Source organism: Bacillus rossius, chromosome 1 (assembly GCF_032445375.1).
Source record: "Bacillus rossius redtenbacheri isolate Brsri chromosome 1, Brsri_v3, whole genome shotgun sequence".
NCBI classification, from domain to species: Eukaryota; Metazoa; Arthropoda; class Insecta; order Phasmatodea; family Bacillidae; genus Bacillus; species Bacillus rossius.
The window spans coordinates 72,846,814-72,867,651 of record NC_086330.1 but is presented as its reverse complement, the minus strand read 5'-3'; the positions used below and the strand labels follow the sequence as shown (position 1 = coordinate 72,867,651).

The 20,838-nt window shown below is 40.0% G+C and overlaps 1 protein-coding gene across 1 annotated transcript in view; it reads right to left on the bottom strand.

The window, feature by feature from the left end:
- The window catches only part of LOC134537659 (uncharacterized), a 61,441-nt gene that overhangs the window by 23,897 nt on the left and 16,706 nt on the right, over nt 1–20,838 (bottom strand). Inside the window, exon 3 of the mRNA XM_063378344.1 lies at nt 13,880–14,024. Coding sequence (XP_063234414.1) covers nt 13,880–14,024 — 145 coding nt within the window. The remainder of the gene's footprint in view (nt 1–13,879; nt 14,025–20,838) is intronic.

The following is a 20,838-nucleotide window of genomic DNA, read 5'->3' as shown; positions in this document are numbered from 1 at the left end:
GTACTTGATAAGGAAACGAGGCTCTAGTAGTATAGTTTGGCCAGTCCGGAAGCAGGGTCCAGGGGGTGGAGCCGAGAGCCGAGCCACCATATTGGATTGTGACGTCACGGCGACCATCTTGGATGAGCATAACAGAACACAGCGTAACGGGACACAATGTAACGGGACACGTAGATCACGGCGGCCATCTTGGATCCGACAGTTTGGATGACGTCATTTTGTTTTCTGGAACATTCCGGCGTTGTGTTATCCGTCATTTTGAATTATGACGTCGCCGTTGCAATTTTCGTTATGGTCGCCATCTTTAAAATCCTTATTTATTATCCGATTTTAATGAAAAAAAATTAAAATTTATAAAAAAATTAAATAAAAATTTTTTAATAATTTTATTTATAAAAAAATGTACTTTTACGACACGGAGTTCGGAGTCCTCGGTTCGAACCCGACGAGTGCAAAAAAATACAAAATATCGACCGATCCTTCCCCCGTGGTGGATGCAGGCAGACTGGCCCCCACCACTTTTTTTCAAAGCATATATATCGCCTGTTAGATAACGTCATGTCCGCCATCTTGTCCTCGTCTGCTGGAAGCCATCATCATTGTATCGTCTGCTAGAGTGCGCTGACACCATGTTAGTTTAATTCGCACCCGCTAGAGTGCAGTAATCATTTATTATTATTGCTGTGACATCTGCCATCTTGTCATTTGGCCGCCATCTTTGAATTGTGTAATTATTTAGCTAGAAAATCGGGAAAAGTTTCAAAATTCATACAATAAACCACTTATTAATTTACACATTGATTCGATCGATTGCTGTCCTCGGTTCGATACCCGATCGATGCAATAACGTTTAATTTTATGTAAAAGATAATAATTTCAATAAACCATGTTCAACATTCGTAAAGAGACTTTAAATCCTCTACTACCATCATCCTATCAGACATCAAGACCACCATATTGGAAATTCGTAATTTTAATGCTAGAGATTCGGGAAAAAGTTCAAATTTCATAAAATAAATTTGTAATCTATATAATGATTGATTAGATCGAGTAAGGTCCTTGGTTCTATCCCTGGCCGATACAAAACAACTTTTATATTTTAAAAAAGTACCACTAAAGTGGCAGGTTTGAGAAAATAAAAACACCGCAAGTTCTTTTTAAAAAAAAACATTTATTACACAAATACTACACTACTACAAGTAAACAAAAAATACACAGACAAATTACTACCGTTCACTTTTTTCGTCTAGTAGTTTCCACGGATACGGAGGTCGGAAAGTGCGTGTTCGAGTCTTGTCTCCGGAGGTGATGCTAATTTCCTTGAGCACGAACCCATTTTGACTCTGGAAACCTTGCAGGTTGCAGTACATCTTGTCGCTAGCAATGCTCGGTGGTAACTAAATTATCGTAGAAAACTAAACACTATTTATGTCAGAATTTTCACAAGTCTCGACAATTGTACGATGCAAGCCGATCGTGAAGTATCAGACAAAAATCATAGGTGTTTGGTGGAATATTTCCGCTTGTCATTATCTCGATCCTACATTCGATGATGTTTGAATTTATTCGATCATCCTGTTTGTAAACGTCAAACACCATTAACGGAGACTTGTTCTTGAAACTGTCGGGACTCAGTATCGGTGACTGTCTCCGCCCATAGTAAGCTTACTGAAACTTGGTATACATTTGATATGCGAGAAGAAATCTTCCTCTTTCAAAGTCCATGTTCATGTTTACGTACGGATAACTTTCGCTGTTTAAAAATATTTTTACATTACGTATTTGACAGTTATCGAATACGGAGCGACTCACTCCTGCATTGAGCTGTTTTCCGGTCTGAAGCCCGACGATGATGTATCTTGGTTTTTCCGTAGCGAAGCTGGACTTTACTATCCAATTGATACGCTGACTATGAGGCAAGCCAGGATAAGTTTCCAGGCTCCAGGATCGGAATGGCACATCGAAGTTCTTGCCATTTTCTATGTTCTTCAACATCTTGACTCGTTCAACAGTGCTCACTTGGATGTGGGGCAGCATCCACTCGATAGACTGTAGTGTTAGCGAGACATCTTGAGGGTTTTCTGCAGCGGCGACAATTGCATTAATGTGCGTGTTGGCTAGAAGCAGTACGATCTCTTGTTTCGAATTAATGATTATATGCTTGTAGTCCTCAGCGAATCCAAGAAGCATGGACAGAGGAACACAAACTTCGAACTTCTCTTCGGCATAAACCGGAAGCTTATATTCATCCTCGAGAGCCCACCCGACCATATTTGCAGCAGACAGTTCATTTGGCGTGAGCGAAAGGTAATTTTTCATAGCAGATGTTATGCCTACATCTCTCGTCTGGTCCACCTCGACGCCATTGAATACATATGTAATGCGCTCGATTAGGTGAAACATACCATTGCAGGATATTGACGTCGTCGGATGCGTACCATCTGCTTTTGTAAGCGTGCCTCTTATATGTAGAAATGACTGCGAAGGTAAAGTACAAATATCTTGGTGCTGTACAGCAATGCGTACTTCCGATGGTAGTGCGTACGGTCCGAGCAGGAAACGCTGGTACTCGTGCAATTCCATTTTCGTAATGCTGTCATCAAAAATGACCGGATCTTCCACGTTGAGGATTTCGTCTTCCATATTTATTCGGCACTTGTCCAATACTAAGAAGATACTTTATGTTGTCAGGTGTTAAGGCACCGATGTCTGGTAGAGAACTGTTCTTATTCACGGCAATACGATTTCTTTTATAACTGTTCGGTGTTACGAACTTTATGCCCATCGCTTCAAGTGCAGACGTAATGTAATTTCTTCGTCTTGAAAATTCACCAATCGTCCTCGCTGGTCAACGATTCTGACGACGACTTCGTGTGCGCACTTCACGACGACTGGAACGTAAATGATACTTTGCGGTACTTCGACCAGTTTATATCCTGGCAGTACCATCGGCGAAAACTCGTGCAGCATGTTGCTTAGTCTTCCGTTGAGATATGTTCCACTTGCCAAATTACAGTTTATTCTTATGACATTCACAGGCAAAATGTTTACTGCGCGTGTAGATTCGTACGTTCTTCCCGTATCATACACCTTTGATTCGAATCCGAGCATCGTACCTATGGTCCCAGGTTTCGTAAAGTCGACATTTTCACTACATGTTAGAATGCTTTTTAGAGTGTTTGGATTTCCACGCAGTTGAAAGTCTACATCCTGTGGTAACATATCCCTGATGTAATTTGCAATGTCGTCAATTTCGTAAGCGCCAACAGGTAACTGTATTTCATGAGCGGTCCATCGCTTTTCAGGAAGCAGATCTTGCAATTTTCTTCGTCGATATTCGGTATGGCATTATACGTTTTAAAATCTACGAGTCCGATACACCATTCTCCGTCTAAATCCAGAGGCGGGAAATGAACCGCCCGCAGCTCAGATGCGTGACCTGTCAAGGTAAGTGTTATCGACATGACTAATAAATTATCATCACTGCACAACCTTTAAGTAGCAATTTTTATCTGTCATTTAATTTTCGTTTGTTAAAAAGCGAAGACACTAGTGTCCGCAGTTTGTTTGATTAGGCTTCTGTTCGGTTTCGTAATTGTAAAACAATGTAGTGGTTTGACCCAGGTACTGTCGCAGTTCGGGCGGAGGTCTCAAATTACCGAAACTGTCGTAGTAAGTATCTTTTCTTCCTGTTTTACATAGGCCACCCAGTGCGTGCCACGACCCGCCGACGTGTCTAAATTAATTATAGCGCGCTCGCGTGTTTTTGGCTTGCTGGGCAAAGTATCTCGCATAAACACGCCTCGGAAATTTGGTATTTTCAGTTTTCGAGTGTACCTGATCAAATCTATATTGGTGAGCGGACGTTTCGGCAAAGAACTTAGGATTCTTTCATTCGTTTCTTTCTCATGCCTCGACCTGATTTATTTTGTGAGGTCGTAAGTACAGTCCTGCGCCGTTTTTTTTTTTTTTTTTTTACTGATGGCAATGGCTTCCATGCCTGCATTATGTCACTGTGCTTCTTTTAACTGCTTGCGTTCATTCTTCGAAGTGTTGACTGCCCGCACTATACCGCTCGTTGCACCGATGAGGCCGCCGAGAGCACCCAATGCAGGCAAAAGCAAAGGAAGAAATTCTCCTATAATCTTCTTGTTGAGAGTCTGTAATTTTTGCTTGGCTTTTTGCACGCCTGCACCAGTCTTGAGTTTGGTCTTGCGTGAGTTAGTTTTTGACTTGATGGAGCTGTCTCGACGAGCACCCAGTCCTAATTTGGTCTTTGCCTTCATGATTTTGGAAACGCCCCACGCTGCGATTTTCTCTCCTAGTCCCGCGTTCGGCGATTTACTTATATCTTCGGCTTCCTGTGCCAATATCTCGTCGGCCCGGTGTCCGGATTCCAGATCCTTGCTTAATGAATATGCAATATCGTGCTGCTTGCACTTTTCGTCGAGAGAATTAATGTCCACGTCACTGCGAGCTAACCTTTTCGCTAGTTTAGTGCCGGGGCCGCAGAATCTGTAGCCGGGAATGTGTAGCTCGAATGGCAGATTGTTTATCAGCGAGTTCACGAGTCCTGCACCGATGTGTTTTTTGTTCTTACCTCTTCGAGTCATTGCGCACAACTGACCAGAAAGTATAAATGTGTTTGATTTTAAACAATTTCTTCAATACAATGCAAGTCGTAAAGCAAGAAGTGTGTTTGCCCGTGCACATTACACAAGACGATGTATTTAGTGCGCGTGAAACACGACATGGCTTACTGTTGCCTTCTGCCGTACGTTGCATAATCGCAGGTCCGTCCAACTGTGGCAAAACGTGCGTTCTGCTGAGTTTACTGGAGAAACCAAACGGTCTTAGGTTCGAAAACGTTTACTTGTATTCCAAGTCGTTGCAACAGCCAAAGTACCAGCGCCTAGCTACTGTTCTAGGCTCGGTGGATGGTCTGGAGTATTTTCCATTTAATGATAATGCGGATGTGGTACCTCCAAACGAAACAAAAGCCAATTCCGTGTTTGTTTTCGACGATGTAATGTGCGAGAAACAAGGCATAATACAAGAGTACTGTTCCATGGGCAGACACGCCAAGGTAGACTGTGTTTACCTGTGTCAGACGTACAGTCGTATTCCAAAACATCTCCTAGGAGACAACGCAAATGTCATAGTACTTTTTCGCATGGACGAACTTAATTTACGCCACGCTTATGACGATCACGTAAACACCGACATGACATTCCAGGAATTCAAAGACATGTGCTCCTTGTGTTGGAAAGACGAACACGGATTTCTAGTTATAGTCAAAGACTGGCCTCTATATAAGGGTAGGTACAGACGAGGTTTCGATCAGTTTATCGTCAAACATGAGTCATAGCATTTCGAAATTCGGTCGTAGCAGTCGAGACTTACGTACTGCTCTCAAGTCTCATGACGGCGATATCCGCAAATACATTATACTACTGGCTCAAAAAGTAGACAGTGTGAAAAAGGAATTACTAAAGTATCTCGTTGCCATCGCCCAGCGTGTGGAAGCCTCGGATTCTCGTATTCGCGAAATGATCGAAGTATCGAATGCACAAAGACGTGATGATCTGAGGACTTTTCAAAGTAGTCTGAATGCATCACTATCTCACTTGTCAACAAATTCAGATTTAACCAAACACAAGAAAGAAGTTTCTGCGAACGAATAAAAAAGTATAAAAGGAGGTCTTGCAATATGTTTTCAGCCAGTACAATGTCGGACCTGGCCAGTGACCTTCATCGAGCTATACAGTCTGTTCGTGAAAAATATTTACTTGCTAGACGAACCAGACTTGCACGTGAGATGGCAAATGAGGAGATATTTAAACCAATCACTAGTCGCCTCGACGAACTTAAAAACAACGAAGAACCAGCCATCATTGTGAAGACAGAAGTTGAAGATGAAATGCCGCCTGTAAAGAAGAGAAAGTATGAACCAGATCGAGAAGAAGAGGACTTAACAAGTACAGAGTCCATGCACAAGAAGAAAATACCGAAAAAGGGACATCAAGTTAATCCAATGGTCCGACCATACCTAATATCGTTTACGAGCCGGAATAATGACACGACCTACGGAGTGTACAGAAAACATAATAAGTGGTTCCTCGGTGCTAAAGAAATAGACTTTCTACCAGGAAATATCGTGCGCATAGCAGAGTTCAAAACGCGCGGTACTCCGGGTCTGTACGAATTGCTGTTTCGCAGGGAGCCTAAAGGATATTCTCACAAAGACTTAAAAGAGTACAAAAAACTGCTAGAGCTAACCAATGCACATTTTCGCGATAACGATCCAGATAGTGGAGTATATAAAGACGAAGATCATGAAAAAATCGACATTCTCGATAATCTCTTCAGTGAACTAACGATACATGGTGAAGGTTTAAAAAAGCTAGAAAGTGATCAGGTATTTGACTATGTATATTGGGACGACCCCAATGAATTAGTTGATTGTCTTAGAATTCTACATGCTTCGCTTAGTGTAGGAAACTATTCGCACATCAACGAAATAGTCTCCATACTTGAAGAACTGAGGGAAGCCGGCTACATACAATGAGTCGAACCGGAATCGCTCGCGAACTTCATGCTCCTGCTAGACGGAAATACCTTCGTTGCAAAGTCATAGTTCGTGGAATTGATGATTTATTCCAGGCGGACCTTGTTGAGATGATACCGTATTCCCGATTGAATAAAGGTTTCAAGTACATGTTGACAGTCATCGATGTTTATAGCAAGTTCGCTTGGGCGAGACCTGTATAATCAAAGACTGCAACTGACGTAGCCAAGGCCATGAACAATATTTTGCGTGATGGACGTGTACCGTCGCACCTGCAAACGGACCTCGGGAAAGAATTCTACAATGCAACCTTCAAGGCTTTGATGAAGAAGTATGGCATCAGACACTACTCAACATTTAGTAACGTCAAAGCCTCCGTTGTCAAAAGGTTTAACAGAACTTTGCGTTCCAAAATGTGGCGACAGTCCACGGCTAACGGAAATTACAAGTGGCTTGACATCTTGCCGAAACTAATAAGCGATTATAGTTCCACGGTGCATTCTACCACAAAAATGAAGCCAAAGGACGTAACGTACAATCGCCTGCTTCAAACAGTGTTTTCCAACACGAAGAAGAAAGATCCACGAAAGTGTAAAGCTAACGTAGGTGACATTGTGCGAATCTCCAAGCAGAAAGGTATCTTCGAGAAAGGTTTCACTGCGAACTGGAGTCCTGAACTTTTCCGTGTGACACATGTTCGTGAATCAGAGCCTAGGACCTACTACCACGAAGATTTGGACCACAAACCTATCCATGGTGGCTTCTATGCCGAAGAGATTCAGCCTATGTTGTATCCCGATACGTACTTGGTGGATAAGATTATAAAACGAATAAAAGGACGGTCCTATGTCAAGTAGTGGGGCTTTCCACCTCGCTTGGATTCGTGGGTGGCTGATGAGGAAATCGAGGTATCCGCAAGACTTTAGTAATTTGTCTGTGTATTTTTTTGTACTTGTAGTAGTGTAGTATTTGTGTAATAAAAGTTTTTTTTAGAAGAACTTGCGGTGTTTTTATTTTCTCAAACCTGACATTTAGTGGTCCTTTTTTAAAATATTAAAGTTGTTTTGTATCGGCCAGGGATCGAACCAAGGACCTTAATCGATCTTATCAATCATTATATAGATTACAAATTTATTTTATGAAATTTGAACTTTTTCCCGAATCTCTAGCATTAAAATTACGAATTTCCAATATGGTGGTCTTGATGTCTGATAGGATGATGGTAGTAGAGGATTTAAAGTCTCTTTACGAATGTTGAACATGGTTTATTGAAATTATTATCTTTTACATAAAATTAAATGTTATTGCATCGATCGGGTATCGAACCGTGGACAGGAATCGATCGAATCAATATGTAAATTAATAAGTGATTTATTGAATGAATTTTGGAACTTTTCCCGATTTTCTAGCTAAATAATTACACAATTCAAAGATGGCGGCCAAATGACAAGATGGCAGATGTCACAGCAATAATAATAAATGATTACTGCACTCTAGCGGGTGCGAATTAAACTAACATGGTGTCAGCGCACTCTAGCAGACGATACAATGATGATGGCTTCCAGCAGACGAGGACAAGATGGCGGGCATGACGTTATCTAACTGGCGATATATATGCTTTGAAAAAAAGTGGTGGGGGCCAGTCTGCCTGCACCCACCACGGAGGAAGGATCGGTCGATATTTTTTTATTTTTTTGCACTCGTCGGGTTCGAACTGAGGACTCCGAACTCCGTGTCGTAAAAGTACATTTTTTTTATAAATAAAATTATTAAAAATTTTTTTATTTAATTTTTTATAAATTTTAAATTTTTTTCATTAAAATCGGATAATAAATAAGGATTTTAAAGATGGCGACCGTAACGAAAATTGCAACGGTGACGTCATAATTCAAAATGACGGATAACACAACGCCGGAATGTTCAAGAAAACAAAATGACGTCATCCAAAATGGCGGATCCAAGATGGCCGCCATGATCTACGTGTCCCATTACATTGTGTCCCGTTACTATGTGTCCCGTTACTCTGTGTCCCGTTTCTCTGTGTCCCGTTACTCTGTGTCCCGTTACGCTCATCCATGATGGTCGCCGTGATGTCACAATCCAATATGGTGGCTCGGCTCTCGGCTCCACCCCCTGGACCCTGTTTCCGGACTGGCCAAACTATACTACTGGCTCTGACTCAACTGCGCCCTCTTGTGGGATTCGCGGATCGTGGTGCACTATCCCAAGCACTCGTCACACGCAAGTCGCGGCAAGAGGTTTTAAAGCGCCATGAGGACAAGAGGGTTGTTAGGTGTGGTGACAGTATGGGCTCTGTGGTGCGAAGCTCTGAACGATGTCAGTCTCATATGCCATGTTACATTTTTATTTGTTTATTGTAGTACTTGGCTTTAAGGGGCCCGCCTCGTCAGGGGTGTATCTATGTCAGTGAGGTGGGATTATATGCACTGCGCTCACTGGTATTTCTAGCGCGGAAACGCCTCTAAGCGCAAGGCTCTGAACTGGCGCGCAGCTTCTCGTCGTCTGTGGGATAACGCCGGCACCGCTGTATTCAAATACGTGCGTTTAATTGCCTAGAACTACAGAAGCATTTATATGCGCTAACATCCAGTACCATATAGATAAATTAAATTACTTATGTGAATACTAAGTATCACATAATTATAGGGCAAAAAGTATTGATAGGACAACTATGAAATTTAAGTGGTATCCGTAAAATCATGTGGTGGAGAAATGAAGATAAAGGGGTAATGCAAGTCCCATAAGAGCTTCCAAGAAATTTTTTATCGATTTTTTTCCCCTAAAAATTACTCTGAAAACACATATTTTAGCCATTTTAATTCTTCTAAATATACAGTTTAAAAGCGTAATCTGGAAACCAGACTACTTGTGACCATTAGCGAATTCTTAAATGATTTTCGTAAAGACCCCAATCGGATGTCTTCAGTAGTTTTCAAATCGCTTTATTTTTCCTGAAGCTCTGCACACCGTATGTGTTCCTAGGGTGATCTTAAGGCTATTTGTATATATTAGTCACCGTTGCTCTTTTGCACTTGTTATTTAGTCGCAAATTTTGTCACCAGATATTCACTCGACATTATTTGCGAGCTGCAGTGCTATCACAGGTGTGATAATTTGGATGCAAGTTGTTAGTATGTTCAAATAAGCATTTCCACCGGCGAATCGGTCTCCAATAGATTACAATTTAAGACACCCTCTTTCCATCAGAAAAATTGGTAATTTTTAATTACTTTATCATAAAAATTACAAATTAATTTTTTCAGCTCACGCCATATAAGTTCCTAACTGAAGCTCAAGGAACTGTCCGATGTAAAGATATCTACACTTTACCTACAGAATTTTTTTCCTAACATCGAATGGGGGTTAACCTACACCAAGAAAAAAATCCAGCAATGGTATCCTTTACTTGAGTAGGCCAGTTGCAAAGTAAGCCTTGTCCACAAAAATTGAAAAACGAGTTTATGGTGGTTTTGGGTGCACCTTTGTGGTAGGTATCAGTGACAGTTAAGAAACTGGAACAAAATAATTCTTGTCCCTGTTTAAAAGCAGCACAAAATACCAGTACAGTTTCAAAACATGCCTTGTCCAAATTTTCTACTGTTACAAAACAGGTTATGTCCATCCCGAATACTGTAGCAAAATAGGTCTTGTCCTTTAAAAATCTAGTGTTTTCAAATGCGTGGTGTCAAAACGGGTCTTGTCCATTTAACATTATTTAAACATTAGTACGTGATGTGAGAGGTTTTATAAATCTACAAATGTTGTGAAAAAATAAAAAGGCCAATATTGATGAATATGGTCGTAAATATTATTGTGTCGTAAAACTATTTCACTCGTGTAGTTTTGTACTGGGTAGGCATAAAATAAAACGAGTTTTTAAAATATACCAAAGTGATAAATATAACATCAACTTCAAACATTAATTGCTTACAGGAGTTGTATACTATATTAATTTATTATCACTTCAGCCATAGCATTAATATTGTTACTTAATTTTGGTTTCGTTTTGTTGAAGGTGCACCAAAAGAAAATCGCAGTGGTGATGTTAGATTCAAACAGTTTGCCTTAAAAAAACAAGCTGTCAAAACATACATTCAATCACTACAACTACTAGAATCGCACTACTGTCGTGGCAAATCAAAACAGCAATATTTGCAGAGTTCTCTTACAATAAAGAAGCTTTGGCGTTCTTTTAACCAAGCTTCAGACATCAGCCTAAGAGTTAAATTTGAATACTTTAGAAAGATCTTTGTTGAGGACTTCAATATTAGTTTTGGTTGCCCATCAACAGATGCATTTTTATTCTGTATTCGGTTGAAAGAGGAGATTAGTTACACCCATGATCAGGGCAGCAAACAAGATCTAATTACTCAATACAGAGTGCATAAGCTCAAAGCAAAAGTGTTTTATGAACTGCTTAAGAAAGAAGAAGATGGTGTAGTTAGTTTTAGCTTTGATTGCCAAAAAAATCAAGTGCTACCTAAACTACCTGATCAGTCTGCTTACTGCAGCCGACAACTCTATTGCTACAACTTTACGAAATGCCAGGGCACATCATCCTCCAAACAAGATCACCATAGTACTTATGTTTACACGTGGCCTGAGCCAGAAAGGTATAAAGGGTCTAATTCTATTGCATCTGCAGTCTACCATCGACTAAGGAACACAAGCCTTGCTGGTGTACATACCGTAAGTCTGTACTGTAATGGCTGTGGTGGCCAGAACAAAAATAGCTCAATGATCGGTATGCTATGCAAATGGTTACAATCATATGCTCCACAAAATGTAAACAGAATTATACTGACGTTTCCGATCCCAGGACATTCATACATCCCTCCCGATAGAGTCTTTGGCCCATTGAACAAGTGATAAAGAAGAGGGAAACCATAGTTGCTTCTGAAGAATACTATAAACTGTCCAGGGAGCATGGCCAGCTATTTAGACCAATAGAAGATTATAAGGTTTATTATTGGAAGAGTGCAGCTGAAGTAATATTAAAGAAACCTGGTAACTGGCATTTTCAATTTTCTCCGTTCAAGCGGTTCGTAATACTTCGTTCAGTAAATGGAAGTGTTCTCGTAAGAGGAGAGCCTAACTACAAGGTAGATGCTGGAGCTGCTAAATCAATATGCAGGCGTGGCAAAACCATTTCAAACATAACACCAAAAGAATTGAAATTGGGGTACCAATAAAACCTGAGAAACTAAAATATGTGGAAAGCATTTTGTGTAAGCATTATGGAAGTGAATGGAAAGACAATCCCCTTCTTGGCTGGTACAGTTCTATCCTTGAAGACACAACAGTAGGTGAGGCAGAAGATGCTGAAGTTGACATTATCATGACAGATGATGAACTTAGTATATAGTATTTAGGACAAACTAAGAAACTCACTGTTTGCTCATTGCAAACCTTTAATTTTTTTTATTTGCATATGAATGATAAAATTGTGTTGAAAACAATGGTGAGCAAGTCGGTTTGTTTAGTGTTCTTAACTTACAATTTAAATGACCTGTCTGTTCCAAAGTCTGCATCTGTAGCTAAAATACACAATATAAATTTAATTAGTTATGATGTACATTCCTTTAGCAAAGTGCATCTTGTCCATACCCAGCAGTTTCAAAATAAGCCATGTCCAGCTGACTGTTGCAAGATAGGCTATGTCCAAACAATTTTATTTAACTTAAGACACCCCAATTGTGCAATTTGTATGATACTTTGTGCCGTGGAAAGAAGACTCACTAGCAGTTTGGTAGTATTTTTTAAATCACTGTTAACGCTTGGTAAATGGTGGCAGCAGTTTTTACTGCATTACGCAAAATGATTTATGCTGGACAAGGCTTACTTTGCAACTGGCCTACTCACTTAGTCCATCCAGTCAAGTTATCCCAAATGGGGTCGTGACATACCAGTCCAAACATTTATCTTAGCATAACATCTACAATGAAAAATTATACCTTGCTTAGGCAAAATTAACTGTCTGCTGTAAAGGTGATTGGCTGGAGCCTTGAAGATATCTGCATAAACAGAAGAAAAGTTGGAGTATTATTCCTTCCAAAATTTTACAGTAGAAATCTACAAAACCCAACAGAAATTTGAGTGGTCTTTGCTGTCTTCTCTCGGGGTGTAAGCATCGATCCCGTGATATTTGAGACCTGTGCGTGGTGCTTTGTGAGTTAACCGAGGGCGACTTATCAGTGCCTTCTGCAATCAACCGCGTCCCAGTATTAATTTGATGGAGTGACTGTGAATAACAAATAACAGTCCGCGGACTCCTGGATGGATTGGAAGGTCGTAATCAATTAAAATCGGCGTGCAGCAGAAAGCAGTTACATCGGTGAAGACGTGCGCAAGTAGTTCCAGACGGTTCACTGACTCGGCTGTCCACCAGCGAGAGTCTTGTGATCACGGCCCTTCCACTTCTGTAGAAGGCGAAAGGAATATCTGCAATAGCACATTTTCTTTTTTACGGGAGCTGACTGGCAGCTGTATGGATTGACGTCAGTAGTCCCCCATCCATTGGTCCCACAACCCAGTATTGTAAAAAAAAAATGTGGACCGAAAAGCCTAAATTCCCAAACACATAGAGGGGCTAGTTTTGGCTAGGGTGACCAAATGGATATCAGACATAGCTTCAATTGCTGCAATGACTGGCCTAAATCCCCAGTAAGCATAAGATGCACATGACCTTTTCCGCATGGTTAAATCCCCAGCATGGTGGGTGTATAGGCTTTAAGCTGGAATTTTCCCGCACACTTTTAGATTTACTTAAACAATTTTTTTTTGTGAGACAGCCATGGTTTCAGTGAATCTTTTGGCACATGTTGGTTCATATTGAGAAAACAATAACTGTATTGAGTACCTATGTTGTTTCTGTTCGGAAAAATATTTTTACTGTCACGACCCACTGGATTAATTAGCCTTCACTGAAAGTTGTGATTTTCTATTTTGTTATTTTGATTGTTGTAAGGTATTGTTGTAAAACATTCAGTTTGTTTGTTTTTCCCCCCACTAATTCTGTTGATTTATATTGTAAAGCATTCTGGTAGTTCTCATTGATTACATTGTTTTTTTGTTTTTTTGTTGTTTTTTTTACTTCTGTTAATTTCTAGTATAAGGAATGACTTTTTGTTAATTTTTATGTATTTTACTATCAGTTTTTCAACCCTGTGAAAACGTCTGGTATGGGTATTTATGTTATTCTGCTAACTTGGTAGGCCTATTTAAAACAAAAATAGGCAATATGTTATCTCCTTAAATTTTGAATGTATAATGACACTACTCTAGATTCACCTGAGCCATGTTTATTTTCTGTGGATTACATGCTTGGCAACGAATCTTCCTGTGGCTCAGTGCTTCTGGAGTGTTGGTCAGCGCAGAGTCAGTGGCAGCTGACTGAGTTGGGCGGGTCTTGTAGATTCCGACTCGATGTAGGAAACTAGCAAAATTAAAATTAATTTTAATGGAGCATTTAAAACTATGCTACAAATATTTCAAAAATTATTATTATTTACATGTTCAATTTTTTTAGAAATAGTTTTAAAATTTTAATTTAAATCTCCAAAATTTATAACCACGTATTAAAATATTGACAAATGCTATTAAATACATGTTACCCATAGTTATAACATAAAAGCAATGTATTTCCTATAAAATATTTTTGACACTTTTAAAAAATTGAGTATTCACATACAGTCTATGATTTGTAAATTGTTGGAGAATTTAGTACAGAAATTGTAACAAAATGTAATTGGGCTAAAAGAAACAAAAGCCCCTCTACCAAATTTCTGAAAATGTCAGCTTCAGTTTAAAATTTAAGTTGAAATTAGTTTCATCAAATGTGGGCACAAATCTGTGCCTGCAAGTACGGAGCGAATTGCATATAAAAAGGCGATTATATTACAACATTAACAAAAATATGTGTACAGCTGCACCTTCCATTTACATAACTGCGGCTGAGTTCAGTACTCCAAGCGGGAGTGTACACAATTATCTCAGTTCTCCTCAAGCAACTGACTGTAGGTAATAAAAATCTTTGTAACAATTTGAAAGTAAAACATTAATATTCTTTCCAATTCAACAAAGAAAATGCAAAATATATGCTTGTTAAATCAATAGTAAATAAATAACTGCATCAGCAACACAAACAGTACTCGCTGTGGAAACAAGCAGGTAGGGGGAGGGTGCCGGTTTTGGGACAGTGTCAACAATCAAACAGGTGGGCGTGGCACCACATGGCCAGGTGGGCGTTGCCGGGAACCACGTGCAGGGAATCTTGAGGGGGTTGTTGACATCACGTGGAGGCTGCGGCGATGTTTCTAAAGTAAGAAGTTTGGGAGCGCTAGAGTCGCGCGCACCGAAATTATTTTTACAAGTACAAAAATGAAAGGCGGCTTCGGGGATTCGATCCGTCATCCTTTAGTCAGCCATGCTAACCGCACGGCCACGAGGCCATCTTGGAAAATAATTTCAGATGTTGTATATATGCTTATAAAAATTGTGTGTTGAGTAATCTTTAAAAACGGATGTAGTTCGCCATGTTTATATTTTTATAGTGCTAGGCGGTAAATTTAAACGAGCCGCATCTGCTGATAGTCGGCTGCCATGTTTATATTTTTATAGTGCTAGACGGGAAATATAACGAGCCGCATCAGCTGCTATGCAGCTGCCATGTTTATATATTTATAGTGCTAGGCGGAAAATTTAAACGAGCCGCATCGGCTGCTAGTCGGCCGCCATGTTTATAATTTTATAGTGCTAGGCGGGAAATTTAAACTAGCCGCATCGGCCGCACATGTTTATATTTTTTATAGTGGTAGGCGGGAAATTTAAAATATATAGTGTCGGCTGCTATGCGGCCACCATGTTAATTTTTTTATAGTGCTAGGCGGTGAATTTAAACAAGCCACATCGGCCGCTATGTTTATATTTTTATAGTGGTAGGCAGGAAATTTAAAATATACAGGATGTATCATAATTCATATTACAATGCTCTAGGGTAGAAAGCTCTTATTATTTGCAACCATTTTTGCCAATAAACATGTTGCCGGAAATGCGAAGATAATGCTAAATGTATTAAGGAGTTTCTATCGAGTATTGAATATAAAGTTGATAGTCTCATTAGTGGAGCTACTTCATGTTCTCAGTTTCCACATATCATTAATCAAAGCTTGAATACAATGAGAAATCGTCTAGACTTATTGTATAACGTGTTGAGAACGAAGCTAGAGGCCAGACCTGAGAACCAGCCAGGACGGTCACCATCTGTATCCTTCGGGTTTTAAGAGGTCTGTCGGTGAATTTGTCTGGTGTAAGGCCATCTTCAACTCCGCTTCTGAGCATTACCGTACCGGCGCATCTTCCCGTTATACCCAGTACCACTACTGAGCTCAAAAGGAAGTCTTAATGTATAAAATCCTCTATTTACGCTCGCATGAGTCGGTCATGGCTTCAGAAGCAATAAAGCTCCATCACGTCATACAAAACGTTCGTGAAAAATATTTGCTAGACAAACGCGCACGCCTGGTGCGGGATGCAGTTAATGAACAGGTATTCAAACCGATCACGTCGCGTCTCGAGAGTTCTTCTGCTACCGCAGATAATTTATCGGTTGAGGTGAAAAAAGAATCCACTACACCTATCGCTAAACCTTAGATTAAGGCTTTCTCTAGCGAAGGTGAAGACGAAGATGATTTATCACTGATTGCTCATTCCGGTAAACGCTCGACTGCGTCACGTGAGCCATTGGGTGAGGAGGCCCGGTCCTACCTAACCGCATTCAATTCTAAGATAAATGATACGACCTATGGAATTTACAAATACAACAATCGCTGGTTCTTGGGAAATAAGTTGTTTTCCTACCTAATAATTTACTTCGCATAGATGGTGAATTAATACAACCTTCGCCTGGATTATATGAGCTATTGTTTTTGAAAGAACCTAAGGTGTATTCAGAAGCTGCATTGTGTCGATACACACACTTGCTGCGGTCTACTAGCTTGTGTTATAAAAGAAATGATGCGTCATCCAAATGTTATAAAAACACTGATCATGAAAAGTTCGGGCTCATTAAGGATCTTTGTCCTGCCATTGCTTCCCATGAAGGCAGTGGTTTAGTTGAAAAACTAGATTTAAATCGTCGAAAGGAATATGTTTACTGGAACTCGGTAAATGAATTATGTGATTGGCTTAGATTATTACTTGCATCTCAACAATCCGGGAACACGAGCCATTCAAATGAAGTGTTGGCCATACTAGAAGAACTCATAGAATCTGGCTACATTAAAAAAAATTTTAAAAAATTTAAAAATGACTGCCCGACGCGGTATTGCGCTTGAATTTCACAAAAGTGCATGCAAAGTCTTTCCTCGAAGACATCTAATCACTCATGGTGTCGGCGATCTTTTACAAATTGATTTGGTGGAAATGCAACCTTATCACCGTGCGAATAAAGGATTCAGATATATATTGGTTGCGATTGATGTTTACTCCAAGCGGGCTTACGCAGTTCCGGTACTGAAAAAAAACTGCGGAGCTTGTGGCTTTAGCTATGAAACGTATTTTAAAGGACTCTGGAGGTTTCACTCACGTGCACTCAGATCGCGGTACCGAATTTTATAAAAGAAGATTTTAGACATTGATGAAAGAACACGGAATTAACCATTATTCAACCAACAGCGAGCTGAAGGCCTCGGTCGTTGAACGCTTCATTAGAAGTTTAAAATCGCTTTTGTTTATGGAAATGTCCGCTCAGGGAAACTATAAATGGCTACCGCTCTTACCAAAAGTTATGGAAATATACAATGACAGATTTCATAGGCAGTGGCGAGGCGTGAGGTTTCAATGAGGGAAAGCAACAACTCCGTTCACCCCAAAACACGGTGGAGGGGAGGGGGGGGTCGGGGGCCCTCCCCAGGGAAAATATGGATTTAAAGGTACAAAAGGGTGCTATTTAAGTAGTTTTCCTAACTGAACATTGACTATTCCACAGTAGAAAAATTTACTTTTTTTTAAAATTATAAACTATTTTTGAAAAATAATAATGTTTGGCATACATTATTCTGATAATAAAATACCTACTCTACATTATTTATATACTAAGTGGGAGTGTAGTATCATCGATATCTGGTACAAAATATATAAACAGACAAAACATGGCATTGTAAGTACTTAAAATAAAGAGAAGAAGCTCATAAAAATGTACTAGAATAGTAAAAATTAAATGTTGGTATTTTTTGTACCAACACAAAATAAACTATCTTCATACGTGATCATAAACTCTGTTAACTGGTACGTGGTTATTCACAGTCACTCCAGCGAGATTGCAACTCTCGAGCTAGGATCCTGTATCCGCCACCCGCGGGACGCGGTCGGTAGCAGTTGGCACTGCTAGGCCGCCTCCCGTACGCCCACAAATCCCCCACGCACTGCCAGCCTTTGGTTACCCAATAGGGCGCAGGGAACTCCCAGACAACAGCCCGCGAGAGAGATGCGCGCTCCCCGAGAGACGACCGCCGACTGAAACGCGACCTCGCCACCTGCCCTGCCGAACTTTAGCGGATATAGCCGAAGCAGTTGGCGGAAGAATTCCACCATCTGCTTCGGCCATGTTCGCTTGAGTTCGGCAAGAAAGCGCTACCTTCGTAGCTTCTACCACGTGTTTTTACAGCCAATCCCCTCCCTGAACCTTTGTACCATGCCACCCCCCCTTCCGAAAGGAAACTACTGCGGCAGCCTTCCTGCTGAAAGCGGTCCTACCAGCGCTTCTAAACCTAGCAACGCTTCTAAAACAGCATGTTTTGTGTGTCGACGAGTTCTTTTCTTATAGCGCACAGCGCACAGTATTGGGTCCCAAGAAGATAATGTAAAAAATACGTACACCTAACTGCACGAGCCAAAGTAAAATACTATTCTGAATAAAATATTTATTAAAAAAATACATTGTCTGGAAACTGCCTGGGCAAGCACTGCTTTCCTTGCTTGCCCTGACGAGACGCCACTGTTCATAGGACTATCGGTATGAGCCCCAACGAGATGAATGATAATTCTCTTCTTAAAACAGTTTACAATGTTGTGAAAAAGATAGATCACAGGCGACTTAAAGCTAGTGTAGGAGATCATGTACGGATCTCAAGAAATAATAATTTATTTGCAAAAGATTATTCCGTAAAATGGTCTCACGAGATTTTAAAGGTGATAAAAATACGCAACACTTACCCTAGAACATACTACTTGTCTGATCTGGATGGTAATGAAGTCAAGGGCGGTTTTTATTCTCAAGAAATTCAAGAGACGAAGTATATAGACACATATTTAATTAATATAATCCACAAGCGACTTCCTACATGTCTTCTAGTCAGCTGGAAGGGATTCCCAGAATCAATAAAAACATGGATTTCTAGAACCGATATGGAAGACTGATGGAGTGAACCAGCCTTAACAAACTCTAACCGTGGCTCTCTGGAGACCCTTGGAATGGGGGTGTGACACGTGGTGTGTGGTAGACTCCTGCAGCGCAGATGTTCCCGTGTGAAAGGGTGGGGCTGCGCGGGTCGCAGCTGTGGCCTAAGGGGTTTTGTATTTTAATTTTTATTTTTTAGAGCTGGGCTGCTGTAGACTGGTGTCTGGTTTAAAGCTCGTTGACTGTTGTTAACACGTAGGATGTGACTTTTGTCTGGAAAACTCACTTATATTTAATCTAATTTGTAGCAATGTGCTACTTGTAAAAGATATTAAAAACTGATGTGAGAAAAAAAAATACATACATTATATTTTTAAAAGAAACATTACGTAAACGAAACTAATGCAAAATAAGAAAATATTATTACAAGTTACTTTTTGCCTGGTAATAATCATATAGCAGGTACAGGTAACGAACACGAACACGAACACACACAAAACTTCCTGCCACTTAACTGGAGTAAAAATAAAAATTTTTGTTACACATGTTTTATTTCTTAATTTGAAATATTATTTTTATAATTAACTGCAATAATGCATATAAACGTAATATTTTTTAACTGTGGAAAAACAAGTATGTATTTTAACTTGAGGTAAATCTAAATAATATTAATTGAAAGGCTATGTACAGCTCTCTGTGAGCGCTTCACGCCGCAGCACGTCCCTACGCCGCGTGAGGCCGTGTCTGAGTTATTATTAACTCACAAGGGGGAACGCGCCGTCGCTGACACCGTATGCGATGCTCTCTCGCGACTCCAGCCCTTGGCAATATTAAAAAAAAATTTAATATAATGACTATAAGAAAGAATACTATCTATATATGCACAAGACATTCTTTTAAATGACAACTGTGTGTGAAACAATTAGAATACTTCTAATAAAATGGTGTTTGAAATCGCCGAATAGTACTAAATACACATTAAGTATATATTTTATTAACACATAAATATTCATATAAACATAGGTAATGCCTATAGCTTTTTTTTCATTATAGTGGTATCAAGATGGCAGGCATGCTACACAACAAATTAAGCATATGACTATACTGGTCTAGTACTATAATAAAAATTAACATGGCTGCCCTCCAGTGTGTGTTTTGAATTTGGCACCTAGTACTACTACTATAGTCATAGAGTAGTGGCTGCCGAAATAATAATTTTATTTTATATTCAAACTTGAAAAAAAACAATGACTATAATGGGAAAAAAATGGCTGCCTGGTATGCTGTGCTACAAGATGGCGGCCTGGTATGCTGTGCTACAAGATGGCAGCCTGGTATTCTGTGCTACAAGATGGCGGCCTGGTATGCTGTGCTACAAGATGATGGCTTACAGCAATCGATTATCATATATAATATTATTTTATTTTAAAAGTTGGCTGTTCTGGATACTTCCTAGCAGCCGAAATTATTTTTTTTCCAATGTTGACGAAAAATTAACATGGCAGCCGCATAGCAGCCGACACTATATACAGTAAACTCTCGATTATCCGTGTTAATTGGGACCTTCCGATGCCCGGGTAATTGAATGCCCATAAAATACCCGGATAATCCGTTTCACCACTTAAAAATGGTGTATTTACTGGCAAAAGAGTGTCTCTTCAGTAGAATTCTATGAGTACAAGCAAAGGCTTTGTATACCGTGTCCCAGCTTATTGGACCGTAACTAATACTTGCACTGTGTTGCCACCATCCTTCTCCTGTCCCCTTTATTGCTACGGAAGGGAGAGCGGCGGCAGTCCCAACTCAGCATCTCCCTCCACCCTTTTAACGACCTAAACCAAACATACAAAGC